This window comes from Lucilia cuprina, chromosome 6, assembly GCF_022045245.1.
Source record: "Lucilia cuprina isolate Lc7/37 chromosome 6, ASM2204524v1, whole genome shotgun sequence".
Classification (NCBI taxonomy): domain Eukaryota; kingdom Metazoa; phylum Arthropoda; class Insecta; order Diptera; family Calliphoridae; genus Lucilia; species Lucilia cuprina.
The window spans coordinates 30,550,405-30,570,386 of record NC_060954.1 but is presented as its reverse complement, the minus strand read 5'-3'; the positions used below and the strand labels follow the sequence as shown (position 1 = coordinate 30,570,386).

At 28.1% G+C, this 19,982-nt stretch overlaps 1 protein-coding gene across 3 annotated transcripts in view; it reads left to right on the top strand.

Annotated features, from left to right (window-relative positions):
- The window catches only part of LOC111686212, a 119,153-nt gene extending 115,566 nt beyond the window's left edge, over positions 1–3,587 (top strand). For all 3 annotated transcript variants that reach the window (XM_046954784.1, XM_046954783.1, XM_046954782.1), the window contains one exon: positions 1,830–3,587. In XM_046954784.1, the coding sequence (XP_046810740.1) occupies positions 1,830–2,944 (1,115 nt within the window). In that variant the 3' untranslated portion in view covers positions 2,945–3,587. The remainder of the gene's footprint in view (positions 1–1,829) is intronic.
- Positions 3,588–19,982: the final 16,395 nt, after the last annotated feature.

Below are 19,982 nucleotides of genomic sequence, written 5' to 3'. Positions count from 1 at the left end.
AAACATATTGAGGTTTCCAAAACTGCTTTCAGTTTTCTGATCCCAGCTTTGGGATTTTAGAACATGTCGCCCAAAATTGAAGTTTTGATAAAAAATAGGTCATATTCGAAAGACGCAGTGGCAACATTTTCAAAAAATAGGACAAGTTTTTTACGCCAAAGCGTTCTGCATAAAAATACCTTTTAGAAAACTATAAAATTGTTATATGTTCTTAAAGAAAATTTTATTTTATTAATAAAAGAGTTAAGACACATTTTGGGCAAAAAACGGCAAAAATCTATATTTGTATATTATTGGAAATTTTGTTGTCTAACTAACAAGAAAAAATTGAGTCCATTTGGTCCAAAATTACGCCCGGTATTCTCGTCGAGCGCTTTCAGAAAATATAAAAATCTTTGTATTTGGGTGAAAAACAAAAAATGGCACGAGTTTAAAAATTTTACATGTCAAAGGTACCCTACTTTGAGCCGCCACAGCTCCGTCCCTGGGGCATATGCGGGGTTTATCTTCAAAACTTAAACTCGAATACTCCTTGGCTACGCTCACGCCAAATTTTATCCCGTTTGGATCAGCCGTTTAGAAATTCCAGATTTATTTCCAAAAAATTTCCATTCTACCCCACTGTGCAGCATATGTATAATAAGGAATTAGTTAGTGTTTCAAACCTTAGTCGATTTTTGAAGTTTTTTCAAGAAATATTGATATTTACATTTGTTTGAAAACCATTCCATAGAATGGTAAAACTATTTTTAATGGGGAATTGAGTAAGAGAATAGAAAAGCAAACATGAAAAATAACTGTAAAACCAATTTTAAATCCGGAAAAGTCGGGTAAGCAAATTTGTAAACAGTTATTTTTAGGTCATCGTCGAACAAAAATAAGTAGTTATTCACCCAAAAAGTAACCACTTTCACTTTTCTCCAAAATTACTTGCTTACTTATCGGGTATGTAAAGATTTTGCTGGGATATAAAATGTGTGAAAATATTTTGAAAGTATGATAATGCCGCTGAGAGAATGAGCACCTAAAAATGTGAGCATAAAAATAAACACTTTCAAAATAAAACAAGTAAGAAATTATAGTAGGGCGAGGGCGATTATATAACACTCTACACCTGTATACGAATAAAATGTGATTTAGTTGTCATAATAAAGCATTTAAATTGAGTTGAGTCTTGTCTCAGACATACATACTTAAGCCTATTATTATAGAATTCGTGAGGGTCATCAAGTCTAGTATAGAACTTGGTTTTGCAGCTTTTTGTCGAGATATGAGTATATTAAATATAATTGTGAACTTAAAAGCCCTATTCGATGAGTTTAGTTGTATGGGGGCTAGGTGAAATAATGGACCGATGTAAACCATTTTCAACAGGCTTCGTATACGGTACCATAGAAGATCATGTGCCAAATTTCCTGTAGTGTGATTACTCGGGGGTTTTATGAGGGCTAGGTGAAATAATGGACCGATCTAACCATTTTTAGTACGCTTCGTCCTTAGAACAATAGAAGATCATGTACCAAATTTCATTGTAGTTTTATTACAAGGTTTTAATGGACGGACAGACGGACGCATATAGCTAAATCGACTCAGAAAATGATTCTGAGCCGATTGGTATACGTTAAGGTGGTATAGGACTAATATTATTGTGCGTTACAAACATCAGCACAAACCCAATAAACCATCCCCATAAAGTAGTGTAAGGTATAATAAAATTTATTTAACTTAAAAAATGCCAATTGGAATAAAGTATGGAAAAAACGCTACGTCCTACGTATCTTACGAAATAAAAAATAATTTATGTTTTCGATTTTTTATTATCGTTTTAGCAATATCAGCTATACCAAAAATCGTCTGCGAGACGATCCATGCCTTGGAGTTGCACGATGAGACGCCTTCTTGGAAAATTATGGACAACAAGGGTCGAGTTACGGTGGTTCTTCACTGGGACCAACGTCAAGGCGGCGGAGCAACAGGTGGTCAAAGCGGACCGAATAATAGTGGAGCTGGAAGTAGTAACGGTCTTATATCCTCAGAAAAATATTCGCCATCGAAAAAAGGACTTTCTGCACAAAGTTCATTGGACAACAAATCCGTATCATCACAATCCTCTCAACAGAGGTATACAAGTCCACAAATAACAGTCATAAGTGATGAAGGTCCCGCGAGTGTTTATCATCCAGGTGGTGTGGTTCTTCCACCGGGCGTTGTGATACCTGGCACTAATAGAAGACTTTCAAAACAAGGGGGTTCTTTTGACAGTGCTGTGGGTGCAGTGCATGTGCACACACCTGAATGTGCGCATCATGCTCACACACCCAGTCGAGCGGGTAGTCCTAGTACCACGGAGTGCGATTTTCATTGCTGTGCACTGCACGAGGAGGGTCGTAAAATTGCCGTTCACAAAAGTGTGGCGACCTCTCCAATACAAGATGGTACCACGAGCCCACAACCTCAACAGCAGGCTACGTTGGGCATGTCATCGGTTGTGGATCCTATGATGGGTGGCAGCATGCAGCGCCGCTCTTCGGGGACAAAAGGTCATGTACGGTTCCTGGATATTGCTCCGGAGCGTGACAGTTCCGAAAGCGAAACAGAAAACACAATCATGGAAGATGAAAAAGTAACGACGGAAAAGTTCTTACTTCTCATCGACCAACTGTCCGTTGATCAAAAACGTCACCTTAGCATCAAAGATATTGGCATCATATTAGAGCGCCTAAATTCCAAAATTCTTGATGTCGAACGACTAGACAGAGAGTCAGAGTCGGATGATTGCTACAATTGGACGATAAAAGCAACAATAAGAGGCGATGCCCTGCGAGAACTTGGTGTCATTTACAACGGCAACTATTATGCAATCTCTGAACACCCCGGCTATAAAGAGGAAGTTGAAGAAAACGGTGAAGAAGTAGAAGAAGAAGATGAAGAAGATCGGATATAAATAGTGATTATTATAATTGAATTTAATAACTTAGTTTCAACACATTTGCAAACATTTGTAAACCTCAACAAATCAAGAAAAATTACAAAACCGTATGTTATATAATGATTAAAAAATAGAAAATTATATTTAAAACGAAAGGTCCTAGATTGTGTACAGTAGAAAAAAAATCCAAAGAATAATCCTTATTATTACGGCGGAATAATAAAAATCCTGAAAACCATGTATGCATTAATTCATTCGCTACATTTACTATTAGTTTATAGGAATTTGTTATAATTTTTGTTTTTTATTTTATTTATGTTTAAACTATTTAAGTCATCATCTAAGATTACCAATGGATTCAAAAAAACTTTCACAATTGGTCTGTCTAAGATGAGGATTCATATAGAATAAAACTTATCTAGAGTCCTATATCCTAAATAATCATACTAAACAAACTACTAATGGCCTTATTCATAATCATATCAAATGTAAATAAAACAAATTTTCAGATTAATTAAAACAGAATTTGTTCTATAAAATTGTGATAAATGATAATGATTAAGGATCTTAGTGTTTTGTAAACTTTTCTGTCATATTTTTTTTAATATTCTAAACATTGATTGCTGTGGTTTATTTAATATGATCTTCATTTGTCAAATTGGCATACATATTTATGTAATGATATATAACATATATATATATAATATATATATTATATAATATATATATATATATATATATAGATATATATACTATATATATATATATATATATAAATATATATATATATATTATATATATATATAATAATATATATATATATATATATAAGTAGGTATATATTAATATATATATATATAAATATATATATATATATAAATATAATATATATATATATATATATATATATACATCAATTGTTGAAAAGGAAACATTAATTGCGAGTTAATTCATCCGGAAATTATTTCCTATATTGTAAAAACGAATTATGCAAGATATTACTATACTTGGATCAATAGAAAAAATGCTCATAAATGATGATTACACAGTGATATAAAAAATATATAAAAATTGTTCCCTATTGTACGAATATGCTTTAATTTTAGCTTTAAACGAAGTTTTACTTTTTAAAAACAAAATAATTTTGAAGTTTTACCTATAAAAATTATAAGTTTTGTAGTTAACATCCGATTTTCATACCCGATGCTTTCTTTTTATGATACAATTATTAACTTTTAAGAAATCCAAAATCCATTAAAATTAAAAATCTCACATCTTTTTCCTAATTTTTTATTTTTATTATGTTTTTCGTTTTCAAAAAAAGCCCATTTTAAGTTTGTTTTCCAACTTAAAAAAGTGGTCAGTTGTGTTACGTTTTATAAATAAGTGAATGTTCCTTCTATACAAAAACTTTCATGATTATGATTTTTTTTAAATTTTGTATGGAAAAGTGAAAAAATGAAGAAACTTGCTAATAGAAAACTTAGCGTAACTCATTTAGAAACCTTCCTTGATGTAACATTTTTTAAATGTAAAAATGATAAACTTTATGCGTCATGATCAAAGGCAAAACTTGTATCTTTAAAGCAAAATTTCAGAATTTAATACGGTTGAAAACTACCAAACTTATGATTTATCAAAGTTTCAATTTAGCTCTTAAAAAGTAAGTTAAATAATTAATAGAGACAAACTGAAAATATATTCGTAGTCTATGGGCTGCAACGAAATGACATTGGTATATGATAAGCCCTACAATTAATTTTTCTTCACTTTGATAACACAGTGTAATTTTTCCACAATAAATATATATTTCAAATTTGGGCATTTAACAAAATTTAGACCAGTTTGATAGAATGCAATTTATAGGGCTTATTATCGATGCCGTAAAACGATTTTTTTCTAATTATGTCACCACTTAGCGAAAAAATCTACACTACTTTTATAAGTTTAATATAATTTTAAATATCCCCACAGAAAATTTTCAGAGTACTCGGAATTGTAACCAATGCTGTGTGCTTTACTTTGTGTTACTTATAAAATGATTTACTTGTATATAAAATCTGGATATGAAGTTTAAATTTTTAATATTTTTTTTTTGCATTACATCTTAATATACTTGTGATTAACATTGTATATGAGAATAGAAAATTAAAATATAAAAAAATCAAGAGTGCTGTAATTTAATCAACAAAAAATTTTTCATTTATTGAAAAATATTTTTTTGGTCCAACGTTTTTTCAATGTTTAGATGAATTTTAAGCAAAATTTGTTGCTTAAAATAAGGATCATGATCTAGTGATGATTGGAATGGCCTTATACTTATGAATGATAGATACATGTATTTGGGTAGCATTTAAAAAAAAACATACATATTTAGATATTTCTTAATACACATGTATTTTAACTAGAAAGTTGTTGTAGATACTTTTTGATACACTTGTGTTCCAGCTAGGAAGGTGCTGTAGAAACAATTTTACTTACTAGGTATATCGGTAAGAATGTAGGAATAGCTACTTTTCCACACACAAGTACATATATTATAAAACAAGTAAGAGTGCTATATTCGGCTGTGCCGAATCTTATATACCCTTCACCATAGTGTATTTTAAACATATTAGTTTTATAAATTTTAAATTTTTCCCGTCTACATTATTATTACACCAAAAGAAAAACAAAATGAACAACAACAACGCTAAACGAAATAAAAAACAAAATTCACAAGGCATCTAAAACAACAGACATCTAAACACACATAACGAAAAACACAGAAAAACAAAAACAAAATAAACAACGCAATAAAACCAACCGACTTTCAAATATACGAACAGAATTTACAAAAACAAAATACACAACTCAATGACGCCAACAGCATCCAAACATAAAAAAATACACAGCTGAATGAAACCAAATACATCTACACACGCACATGTACATCTTTATCCAATCCACAGTGTTGTTGTTGCTTTTTTAACAAATCATGAAAAAATGTGGCTTTTTGATGAAATTTTCAGAGGATTTTCATTCATATCTCATATCTCCGTTATTTATAGACCGATTTTGCTGATTTTAAATAGCGATCTTCTCGAAAGCATGTCTAACTGAATTATTGAAGATTCGGATCTCGCCGATATCTGGGGACCTCTAAAAACTGATTTCAACAAACACACAGACAGACAGACAGACGGACATAGCTTAATCGACTCCGCTATCTATAAGGAGTCGGAATATATATACTTTATAGGGTCGGAAAATTATATTGTAGAAATTACAAACGGAATGACAAACTTATATATACCCTTCTCACGAAGGTGAAGAGTATAAAAAGTATAATCTACACACAATATCGCAAACCAAGTATATCAGTTAGTGTGACATTTTCAAGCGGCCATTCCCTGTGTAAAGTAAGCCGGAGTGTGTGTAAGTTTGTAAGCTCTTTCGAACACAATATCAATATAGTAAGCTATAAATTTTCTGTTGGGATGTATTCAAAATATTAATATCGTTTTGTTTTCTTCAGTATCATTTTATAGGGAAAACAAAGAACCCTATGGGGATTTTGCTCTACTGATTGTTCACTTTTATTTCCCATTGGCTTCATCCGGGAAAATTTCAATGATCCGAAAATTGAACCGATTATATGATGTAGTAAAGTTGTTAAAGTAATTTTCAAAAGGAATGTCAGTGTCAGACTCGAATACAATACAAGGAATTCATTTTCAGACCCCTTTCGGCTCCTCATCAGCCTATTTCGTGACACATTATAAGTGTCACTTGTAAACATAATATATGTTAGAAATTCGACAAAATTAAAATTTTATTGAGATACCAAGATTTAAGATGCACATATAATAATTTTAGAATTTTGAGAACTAAATTTAGCATTTTATTAAATTTTAAATATTTTTAACAACAATGATACAATGTCTTATTGGTTTTAACTACTTAGTTTACAAAATTCTTTCGGTGAAAACTGTTCTTAGTTTTTCCTATACAATGATTTACGCTCTCATAAAATCTATTCTACAGTCTCTGCTCTGGAAAAAAGTCGCTAAAGCAGCAGTGATGCTTTTAAAAATGATTGCAGCAACATGCAGCAATAATGAGGCCTAATACAATATTTAATACAATATTTATATGAAGGGTATTTTTGATAAACTTGTATTATGGTTTGTAAATCAAATGTTCATACATACATAATATGTTATATAAACCTTTTAAAAAATAAACATTTAAAAAAAATGATTTATAAATTTTATTAATAAAAAGTAATTCATTAAAACAAACAACAATTGTTATGAACTTTATTGTTCCTTTGTAGAACACTTTAGCACTTAGAGACGCACGTTTTATTGATTTGCTGGCAACACTGATACATACATGTTTATGCATGTTTTACATGTCATTGCATTTAATAATATTGATCCATTTCGAGTTGTACATTTATAGGGACTTCGTAAAATAGTAAACAGATTTAACAGGCAAATTCTTTTACTTTTGATTTTTAAAAAATAACAATATTCGTATATTTATCTTTCCAATTTAAGCCAAGAGTTAGTGATAACTTTACCCATGGTTAATGTTTCCTTTCTGTATGATTTACATTAGGAAATGTGTAGGCATGAGTAATAAAATCGCGATTATTAATGTAGAGTATGTATAACATCACGATTATGTATGATTTTTTTTTTAATTTTTTACTAAAAGTTTTATATTTTGTAATTTGAAACCAAACTGCCATTATTAAAAAAAATAATAATTAATAATTAGCAACAAAACACGCATAATTTTTTGTAATATACAAAATGAATAGTAGTAGTGATTATGACAATTTAAAAATTACGTTAAAACAAAAAAATATTAATAAAAATAAAAATTTAACAAGTTTCTCTCATATGAACAAATTTTACTAATTTCTAATTCATATATTTTTTTTATATATTTTCTTATTTGTATGTATGAACCAGGATACCAAACGGGACTGGCTTTTACAAATTCTGGGATTTGCAATTTTTAAAACTGTAATCCCGGATTACAGTTTTAAAAATTGGAGCCCATCTCTACTCTAGAATTGTACTAATATAATAAAACTATATTATACAAAAAATTAGGCTGATAGGATAACGTAAACAGGTGCTGCAACGGCTCTCAAATTTGGCCATTTAGTACTAAATTTTGAACTTTATGGTAAAGGAATCGTAATGTGCACATTTGAGAAAATATAAAGCACAAAATTGTTTAAAAACTTTTAAAGTTATTGCAAATTCCCCAAGTCATTAATGTGTCTCGCAGCACATGAATTCGAAATGTGACAAAAAAAAATACTTTTTGTTACTTAAAATATATTTATAATTACTCGAATATTAGTTTTTTCTTTTATAAGATAACGCAAAGTTGTTCTCGGCTATGGTCAAAAAAGTTTGATTTTTTCAACAGACGTTTCTATTATCCAATTTCAGTTTTTTTGAAACTTTGTTAAACAAAGTTCAAAATTTTTAATAGATCTCATGGGAATTTATAGACAATACATTAGGATATTAAAAGTTAAAAAAATTGATCCATATATCTTATAGATTAGATGTATCTTCTATTTGAACTCGGCGGACTTCGGGGAAACCGAATTTTTTGTAATATTTTAGACTGTACGTATTCATTTTTTCCTAATGTACATTTTAAAAAGTATTTTTAGTAGTATTATCTCAAATAATAATATTCGAAGTTCAATAAAAATTGGACATTTTTAACCCATAAACTGTGGAGTCCAAAGTCAAATTATCGAAATAATATTTACCAAAAATTTAACACCAAATTTTAAAAATTCGAAAAAAACTATCTATTTGAATAATACTCCATATAATTAGAGGATTAAAAGAAAACTTTTGTTTTTGAAATTGATAATTTATGTAAATTTTGTGTTTTATATGTTTCTATTCTGTGCACATTGCGAATCTTTTATAATTAGGTTCAAAATTTATTACTAAATAGCAAAATTTGTGCAAAAAAATCGTAAATGCACTTGGAAACTTCAGAGCGTTTCGCACTTGTTAACGTTATTTTATCAGATTAATTTTTTGCATGACATAGTTTTACAAGCCATTGAACTATTCCAAAGGTGGGCCTGTCGGATAAAATTTAAGTTAGTATTTCTTTAAAAAGTAAAAAGTAACATTAAAACATTATTCGAAAATTCGATTATTCGGCAAAAATATTTCGAATATTTCATTATTCTAAATTAGAATTTTTTGATTCGTTCGAAGAAAAACGATTTCTTTCCCTCGACTAATCGAATAATTTTTATTCGAATGACAACCTTATTAATTACCTATTCTTATGTTAAAAATCTTCATGTTTATAAAGAAAATTATGATTACTGAAGAAATTTAATATAAATTAAATCAAATAAAATCAGAACATTTTAATGTATGTAAGATTTTTAGATTCAGACGTCAAATTTCCGGTCCCTATCTCAAGTGTATGTATGTATGTATGTATGTATGTATGTATGTATGTATGTATGTATGTATGTATGTATGTATTAGCATTTAATTTGAATTATACCTTGCCTCAGATATACTTAAGCCATTTATTGTTGAATAAAATTGTGGACATTTAAGTCAAATTTTGAAGTAGAGCTTTTTATAGGGGCTAGGGTTAATTGGGCCCTATAATTGTAAAGTTCATGAGGGTCATCAAGTCTAGTATAAAACTCAGTTTGGCAGCTTTAGTCAAGACACGAGTATATTAAACATAATTATGAACTTGCAGTTGTACGGGGGCTAGGTAAAATAATGGACCGATGTTACCCATTTCCCTGGGACAATAGAGAATCATTTACAATTGAATTATCTTCAAAATTGCGACCTGTAGTTTGATTACAAGGTTTACAAGAACGAACGGACAGACGAATGGACATAGCTAAATCGACTCAGAAAATGATTCTGAGCCGTTTAGTATACTTGGTATATGACCAATATTATTGTGCATTACAAACAACAGCACAAACCCAATATACCCTCCCCACTAAAGTGGTGTAGGATATAATAATTAGTTTATGTAGAGTATAGTCCAGAAATTATAAAAACAATGAAATGTTTTTGATAAAATTATATAAACTAGCCTAAAACTGCAGCGACAAAACGTAAGCACATAACTTTGAATATAAAATTAAATTTTATTAAATTTTTAGAAACTTTAAACAAAAATTTAAAAAAATGAAGACGTTCTAAGAGCAAAGTAAAATAAAATAAATGTTTTCAATTTTTACAGTAATTTTTGATCATTTGTCTCGCAATGCTTTTTCCTGCATTTAGAAATTCAAAATGGTTCCTCAAAATAAATTTTTGCGATTAAAAGAAAACTATTGTGGGTTATTTTAATAAATATCAATCATTAACGAAAAGTTGTAAAAAAATCACAAGTATGTATAATTTCATTATACATAGTATAATTTCGAAAATTATAAGCCACTTTCAATCACCAGGCTTATTGGCTGTATTCGTCAAATTCGAATATTAAAATTATTCTATTTCATTAACAAGGTCCATATTATTTCCAAAACTATCCACAGAAGAACTGCGGAAGGTTGATCAAAGTCATATTGAAGTAAAAACATTTTTTAGTTTGCCTAAAATTCAATCGTTTTATTATGAAAATGTATTGCACAATGTAAAACTGTACTATACAGTTTACATTGAGAGAGATCGAAAGGAAACCAATTATTAAAAACATATAAATTAACTTTACATTACGTTAATTTACTCTTAAAATGTCTTCAAGTGAAAATATTTTCAAATTCGATAGTCAGTTTTGTTAACAATTTCTAAAAAATTGCTATAATTTTATATATTCATAGTTATGTTCTTTAGTTTTGTCGTTGGTAATTTATATTATTTGATAAAAAATAATGCATTTTCATTTTAAAGAACAATATGTTTCATTATTTTATAATTTCTAGACTGTATGCTCTCACTGAACTAATCATTTTAAGTACAAAATAACCAATTTTTTAAATTTTACGGAGCTTTCTTCTAACAAGTAAAAGTTCGTGCTTTTGTTTTGTCCGACAATGTATGTACATTAATGTTCTAACCAAAGTATAACAAGTAGTCCAACTCTCACATATAGGAAATTACTCTCTCACATCTACGAGTACCGTGTGAATTCGACTCTCTTGTGAGAAATTAAAACTTGTCAAAACACTCAAATGTTTAACTTACTTTTTTGGCCACTTTTAAGGACCGTACACAAAATTTGTGTTATCCACAAAAAACTGCAATTTTTTAAAATAGTTTTAAAGCCCTTTTAATTTAGAATTTTGTTTAATTTTCATGAACTGGAAACAAAATTTGTTGTTAATTTATTTACATTTCATTTTTGTTGTTGAATTTTATTTTCCAAACAAAGTTTGAATATTTGGTATTGAAAATTCAAACAAATTTAAAATTGTAATTTTTATAAAACTCTGTGTGTTTAGAATGCACCAATACAAATACATTTTTATTACCAATACATATTTAGAGTTAGGTACTTTTTTACTAAATAACACATGCTTAAAGTTAGGTACTGCTGTCAAAGAGTCGGACTACTTGTTATACATTGGTTCTAACTTTTATAAAATTTTTAAAAATTTTAATTCTGCCCTACCCATTCCGCATAGAATATAAAAAAGCAGGTCGAATAAGTACATCACTTTTTCCCGAGCGTTAAAAAAGTTTCCGTATATAAAAAGTATAAAATTAGAATTTTTTAATATAAACAAGTGACACTGTTTAACTCGCAACATTTATACTTAAAAAAGCATGGATATGGGCTGTTGTTAATCCCCCTTCCCATTTTGGCACCCAAACTTGTAGTATATACTGTTAAAAACTTACTGCCTGTTCCTCTAAATGCGAACGAGCAGTTCATTTTATATTACAAACAATAACAATTTTTCGAATTAATTGTTGTTGTTGTTTTCAATATAAAACTAGAAAATACTTGTTTATTCGCATTTAGAGGAACAGACCCTTATTTAATGGTTAAAAAAAACGATGGCTTTTGCACCAAAATTACCCAAGAAACTGGTTTTCGTTTTGAGAACACTTCTGGATATCACCTAAGGATCTAATTTTGGTTATCACCCTAATGTACATACATATGTACTGATATTTGCATGCATATATGAATATTAAAATATTTAAATACTGATGATTATTTCAATATTTACTAAAAGTAAATATATGTACATATGCAACACATACAAACAAATGCATATACATAAGTATGTATATGTTTGTTATATTTTGTTTAAAAGTATTAATAAACAATATGAGAGAGATTTACTAGTAAATTAATAAATTAAATTATAAAAAAACATTCACAGGACAAAAAACATCAAAATTATTTAAAAATTCAATAAAACTAAATTATGTATGTATGTAAAAGCAACAAAACATTTGTCGATCATTGAAAAATACAAAACAACAACAAACAGACACAAACATAATAGGGGTACATAATAACGTTTATAGGTTAGAATAGAACATTAATTGGAAACTTTTAAAAATTTAATAATCTTAAAACAAAAATACAAAAATTAAAAACCTTGAATAAAACAACCAAAAGCAAAAATAACAAACACAGAAAAATGAAGCACCCATAATCGACACAATCGAGTAGATTTAGTAAAAACAAACAAGCCAAATATTGTTTATTACATAAAATAGTTAAATCACAATTACAAATACATATACATATATACATATGTATGTACTAACATTTTTGTGGCTCATAAAAACATTTGTGGATATTCCCACTAAAATAAAATTATATTGATTTTAATTAAAATAAACCAAAGAACGATATGATAGCGAAAACGGTATTACTTTTTTAGGTCGATTATGATATTATATTTTATAATTGAAAACGATATTATTATAATATTGTTTTAATATATTTTGTTTGCAATAAAAAATAACAACATTTGAAAATATTTCAAACATAAAAATAAATTAAATATAAAATGTTCATGAAAAGCTGCTAATTTAGCTGCTAATTTAATTTAGATAAATAATATAAAACATAAAGAAATACGAGAATTTTGATATTAAAATTTTGCGGTAAGTTGACATACATGCAATTTAAAAAAAAATCAGGTATTTGCATGACAACGCAGATTTTATAAAAATATGATTCTATGAATGTATCTTTCCTTTTTCAAGCTTTTGTTATTTTACTTTAGCGAATATCATTAAAAATATGATTTTGATAACAAAACAACATACAGAATAAAAGCTGGAAAGGCGATATTACTATCGTTATTTTTTGGAAATTATGATAGCGAAAACGATATTATAATTTCATGGAAAAACTATACTATAAGGAAAGATAAAATTTAGTCCGTAAATACTATTGTTTACGATACGAGAACGATATAACTTATGATAATTTTTATTACCTAGGTGATATCGTTATAATATCGTTTGGTTTATTGGGAAGATACAATAATTCAAAATATTTGCTTTGGGATCATTTTTGTGAAAACCAAAAAAATTTAAAAAGCACATCCGGTTTTCCAGATATCTTATATAAATATTAACCTAGCCTCTTAAACTATAAACAGAAAAAGTTTTAGTAATTCTAAAAAAATCTTAGAAAATATAAAATTTCAAAAAATGGTGTCTGGAAGACATCGTGTCAGTAAAATAGTTAAGAAAAATCCATTTCCAAAACGTTAAATAAATATTAATTTTTCAAGCCAAACATTTTAAGAACAAATAAAGTTTTTTTTTAGTAGGGAATATGTGTACAAATTTTAAATATCCTTCACAATAATCCAGCAATTCGACAGGGAATCAATGTATAGTCACATAAGTGTCCTCTTTGGACAATGGAAAAACAAACATAATCTATGAGGTAACGATTGACTACCTCGTAGGCTCGTGGCTAGGGGTAACCCTAAATGGTGGGTAAAATAGGTATATCGGGACTGTCAACTTTTGGGAACGAAGCCACCCTAATAAATGTACATTTATACGCACACACACATACACATACATATTTTACTTACATATGCAAACAAATAAAACACTAACAATAAATGATGTATGATTTATGTACGTAAATATAATAGCATCTAAAACAACAGTAAAAAAGATATGTAATAAACATTTAAATATTAAAGACAAAACCAACAATTACACAAATCAACACATTATGTATAATGAAACCAAACTACGAGTATGAATAAATGAATAAATAAAATAATTCAAATGCCCTAATTCATTATACGAACAAAACAAAAATAATGATAATTAAGTACTTAATACTAAAAATTTACTATAATGATGACTAAAAACAAAGCATTGATATAATTAATATATTCAATTGTCATCATCAAATAAAATAATAATAATAAAACAAAACAATATAGAATAGATTAGAATAAATAATATTTAACAAAAATGAAATTTTTGATCAATTAGGATACAACTAAATAGAAATGTTTAAAATGATTTTGTTAATACCTACTAAATAAATAATTGAATAAAGAAATAAAATAAAGAAATGTGACTAAAAAGAAATTTAATAAAACGCAATTCAAAACCTATTTTAAGACATACTAAATAATAAGAAAACAAAAATTAAAATTGATAATAGTAATAATAAAAAATAAACAATAACAATTAATAAAAAAACACACACACGAACACATAAAATCGTATTGTAATAATAACCATTGAAAAGAAAATAAAAAATTATTGGAAAAACAATCAAATATAATGTAATTTTCTTACATTTTACATATTTACATATTCTGCGGTTAAAATATTTTTATACCCTTCACCTCCGTGAGAAGGGTATATATAAGTTTGTCATTCCGTTTGTAATTTCTATAATATAATTTTCCGACCCTATAAAATATATACAGTGTCTCTCATAAGTATTCGAATTTAGGTATAATATGAAAAGAAACCAAATTTAATAACATATTTTGTATGCAAAATTAATAAATAAATTTGTTAAATTCAATAGACAGTCCTTAGCTTTGATATTATGATTTTTAAAACTTTAAAAATTCACATTTACTTAAATTAATTAAATAAAGCTATTATTTAAAAAAAAGTCCATAAATTACCTCACAAAAGTATACGAATTTTTTCTGTATTTCATATTTGACTATATTATACGAAACACAAAACTTAGAATCGAATGGTTTTTTTTGCTAAAAATTGTTTTAAGGGGTAACTATCAACCGAATCGATATAATTTTGGATCATTTGGTCCACAATTTTGGGGTATTTCTACCATCCTTTTATGTAATATCATTAAAATGGCGGTTTTGGCAATATTTGTATTTTTTCTCCTTTTTCCCAGAGATAAAACCAAAATTTGTTATTGGGATTTAATATACCCATTGGGGCATTTAAAAATAATATTTTTTATTACAATAATCTGTATTTAAACGTTCCAAGATATATTATTGGAATCATTCTTCTATCGCTAATTTAATTTACTGGAACTCAAGTCAATTTTTATAATACTAGGGTCAAAAATTTTCGGGGAAACTTGTCTCCTATATATTGTTTTAGATATCAGCTGTTATACATTTTAAGTTTTCAATATATTGTGGAAGTTTATAACTCCAAAGCATGCCTCGAAGAAACGCCATTCAATATAGTGGAATCATTCTTTTTGCTGAATGTCACCATATCATTATGGTCTAACTCAAAAATATTTATATCTGTTTAAATATTATCTACTATGATCAAAATAAGCCCAACATTTTCTACATACAGTGTTGTTGTAATGGGTAACATAATCGTGAATGTTATGAGTAGTAAAAACTAAAATCTACTGTATAGGATGACGTTTTGTTAAGGCATGTTTTGGAGTTGTACACCGCTACGATGTCTTCAAAATTTAAAATATATTAATGCTGTAATATGTACATAAATGTATACTAGCCAACTTTGTCGGAAAATATCGACCCTAGTGGTACGAAAAGGGACTTAAGATCCAGATAATTCAATTAGAAACAGAAGAACGATACCAAAAATATATCATGGAATGTTTAAAAACAAATCTTTATAACAAAGATTATTATTTTTAGATACCTGAAGGAATCTATTAAATCCCAATATTAAATTTTGGTTTTATCTCTGGAAAAAGAGAAAACAAAAATGGCAAATATGGTCAAAAATCGTAATTTGTGATATAATATGAAAAGATGGTACAAATACTCCAAAATTGTGGACCAAATGGTCCAAAAATATATCCATTCGGTTGATAGGTACCACTTAAAACAATTTTTATCAAAAAAAACATTCGATTCTCATTTTTATGTTTCGTATAATATGTCAAGTATGAAATACAGAAAAATTTGTATGCTTTTGTGAGGTAATTTTATGAAGTACACGTTTGTGTGTAGATGTATTTGGTTTTATTCAGCTGTGTATTTACATGCGTTTGTTCTAGATGTTGTTGTACAACAAGAGATGTCGCTACTTTATTAATATATATATATATATATATATTATATATATATATATATATATATATATATATATATATATTATATATATATATATATATATATATATATATTAATAATATATATATATATATATATATATTATATATATATATATATATTATATATATATATATATATATATATATAAAGATTACGATTCAGGCGAACATAATAAAAACTATATGCGCATATTGTTATATTAAATTGTATATAATCAGAGATGGAAAACGAGATTTTGTTTCAGTATTAAAAAATATTTCAGAGAGTATTTTTTTTGGATCTCAAAGTACTTAGGTTAGGTTAGGTTGATAGGAGGATGTGTACATCAAATCCGAAGAAATTCACCTAGGCCACAATCGGGCCTGTTGCGCGCTCTTTATCATGAAAAAAGGAACTGAATGAATTATTTTTCAGTGCTCAGAAACTCAGTTCCTTAAACGTAATTCCTAAGAATCTTTTAATCAGTGTTAGTCAGGAATGTTATTTCCGGAATAACATCACTTCCAAGATACTTGGATCTAACTTCGACGAATGCCTGGCAGTGACAAAGAAAATGCTCAAGAGTTTCACTGTCCCCTCCACATGCTCTACATACGTTTGAATCCAAAGTCCAATTTTGAATAAATGTGCTGAGTGTGTCCACTCAGAATATGTACTATCATATTAACTTCAGACTTGCTTATTTTGAGGAGATTTTTCGTCTTGCTCTTATCAGGGCTCCTCATAGGATTTTCGTGGTTCTACACACTGTTTCATTATTCCAAGAGGTCTTATGGGATTCTCTAACCCATATTTTTAGTTCAACTTTTGTTGTGTCGAATGGTTTTGCGTTCGTCAGTTTAACTGCCTTGAGCTCCCTTCCCTTTAATACTATTACATTCGCTTTTTCGTTACCGCCTACTTCCGAGTGGGCTGGTACCCATTTGGTGTTATAAAGTTATAAGCCTCGAAAAGTGACAAAAATTGCGAATTCTTAAAACTAAGGACATAATATCTCAGATTCCAGATGTGATGGAGAAAATATGAAGTAATATTCGAACTCAGCGAATAATCTTATAGAAGCGTCTAACATAGTCTCAGGGTTTCAACAATTTTAACATTTTGTCTAATAATATTGAAGAGAAAAAGCTACTAAAGTTATAAAGTACTTTAGTAGCTGTTTGCTACAATTCCAATTCTCTTGTTTTTTCACAACGATTAATGAAAGTTCCCATACAAAAAAAATATTTTAACAGATAGATTTTCCACCGGTTAAACGATAATCGGATATTGAGATTGTAGCCCTGAAAGTATGAATAGCGATTTTCTCGAAAGCATGTCTAACTGAATTATTGAAGATTCGGATCTCACCGATATCTGGGGACCTCTAGCTTAATCGACTCCGCTATCTATAAGGATCCGGAATATATATACTTTATAGGGTCGGAAAATTATGTTATAGAAATGTTGTTATACCCTTCACCTTCGTGAGAAGGGTATATATAAGTTTCTCATTCCGTTTGTAATTGCTATAAAATAATTTTCCGACCCTATAAAGTATATATATTCCGGATCCTTATAGATAGCGGAGTCGATTAAGCTAGAGGTCCCCAGATATCGGTGAGATCCGAATCTTCAATAATTCAGTTAGACATGCTTTCTAGAAGATCGATATTTAAAATCAGCAAAATCGGTCTATAAATAACGGAGATATGAACAAAAATCCGAGACAACCTCTGAAATTTTCATCAAAAAAGCCACATTTTTTTCATGCTTTGTTAAAAAAGCAACAACAACATTGTGAAGTGGATAATGATGTACGTGTGGAGATGTATTTGGTTTTATTAAGCTGTGTATTTTTTTTTTTTTTTTTTGTTTGGATGCTGATCTGTTCTCACGAAGGTAAGTGGGTATAACAAAAACAAGGAAATAAAGCAGTAATATGTTGGTAACCCTGCAATTTACTTTGATATAATTATATACAATTTAATATAACAATATGCGCAAATAGTTTTTATTATGTTCGCCTGAATCGTAATCTTTAGTTTATGATTATTGGATAAAAAGCCTGCAGAGACAACCTCTGAAAATTTCATCAAAAAATGTCAACAACAACACTATATATAGAAAAAGATGTACACGTGTGTGTGTAGATCAGCCAAGCGCAGAAAGAGAAACTGTTATTGTAGTGGTGAGAAAATACTAAAAAAACACTTAGAAAAAATATTTCCTAATTACGCTTGTTATGATCAAGTTTTATAACAAGTAAAATGGTAAATTTTACAGATAAAACATATCCAAAGAAAAGAAAAATGGTTATTTCTTCACAAAGATTAGATTTTTGTATAAAATGTTTAAAAAAGTATTAAAAATATCGTTTTTATGTATTTTTATTATTACCCTGCCAACAATTTATATCCAAATTGTAACCATAAGGTTACAGCTTAAAGTTTAAAACAATCTAATTTGATATAATCTGAGTGAATGAAAAGTGACCCCGTTCGGAAGAAACTGTTCCGTCTGTTTAATACTTACTTGATGTGTCCATTTCGTTTCAGTTTCAAGTCACTTTTTTATAACATAAAATTTCGTAAATGTAGTTTTGCCATAGAGAAGCTGGAACGTGTTGTGATTTTATACTCTTTTATGTTATAAAAGCGACTTTATAATAATTTTTTTCCTTTTGTTTTGCACTTACTGATTTCTCACTGATGCTTATTTTATATTAAACTATGTTTTAGATATATTAAATTTTAAATTAACACAATTTATTACAAAATCTAAATTTCACAATATATCACACAACTGATCACAATGAAATAAATATATTTACTGAAATGTGCAAACACTTTTCCTTCTGAATTTTGAGAGCAAGAATGATTCTGCATTAAACTATCTTCTTAGTGTATTAAAAAGTGTTAGTTTTTGAAATTTTTATTCTATCTATTTATTATCATTTAATTTTGCTTTTGGTATATTAAAACGCACTACAATTTAACAAAATTATGATCAAAAGTAGAAAGTACTGTATTTTGTTTTTGTAAATTTTTTAACTTAGCACTGAGAAACATAAAATTGAGCCTTTATAGTGACTATTCAGTTCATGTATCCAAAATTAAACTCAAATTTGCTGGCAGGGTATGCATTCCTAAAAAGTTTTTGGAGTGTAAAGGTACGTTCACACCTATCAAATATTTGACGTTTTTTATCAAATATTTGTTTGCTGTAATGTGAACACAAAATATTTTTGAAGAGCATGCAAAATATCAGCTTATTTAGTAAATAGCCAGCAAACTAGAAATATTATTTAATATTTTTGTTTGTATATTAAACAATTTGCTGTTTGCAAAACGATTGTTTATTTACTGTTAACAGTGGTCACCAATGAGGTTTTAGTAAAATTAACTATATAAATTATCATTTATAACACATAGTACCATAGACTACCATAGCTTTTTTGTGTTGGTAAGCAGCAGAGAACAGAATTGAATTCAATATAAAAGTATACTAATAAAATGACTATAAACTATAAAGTATAGGTATTTATAACGAATATTTATT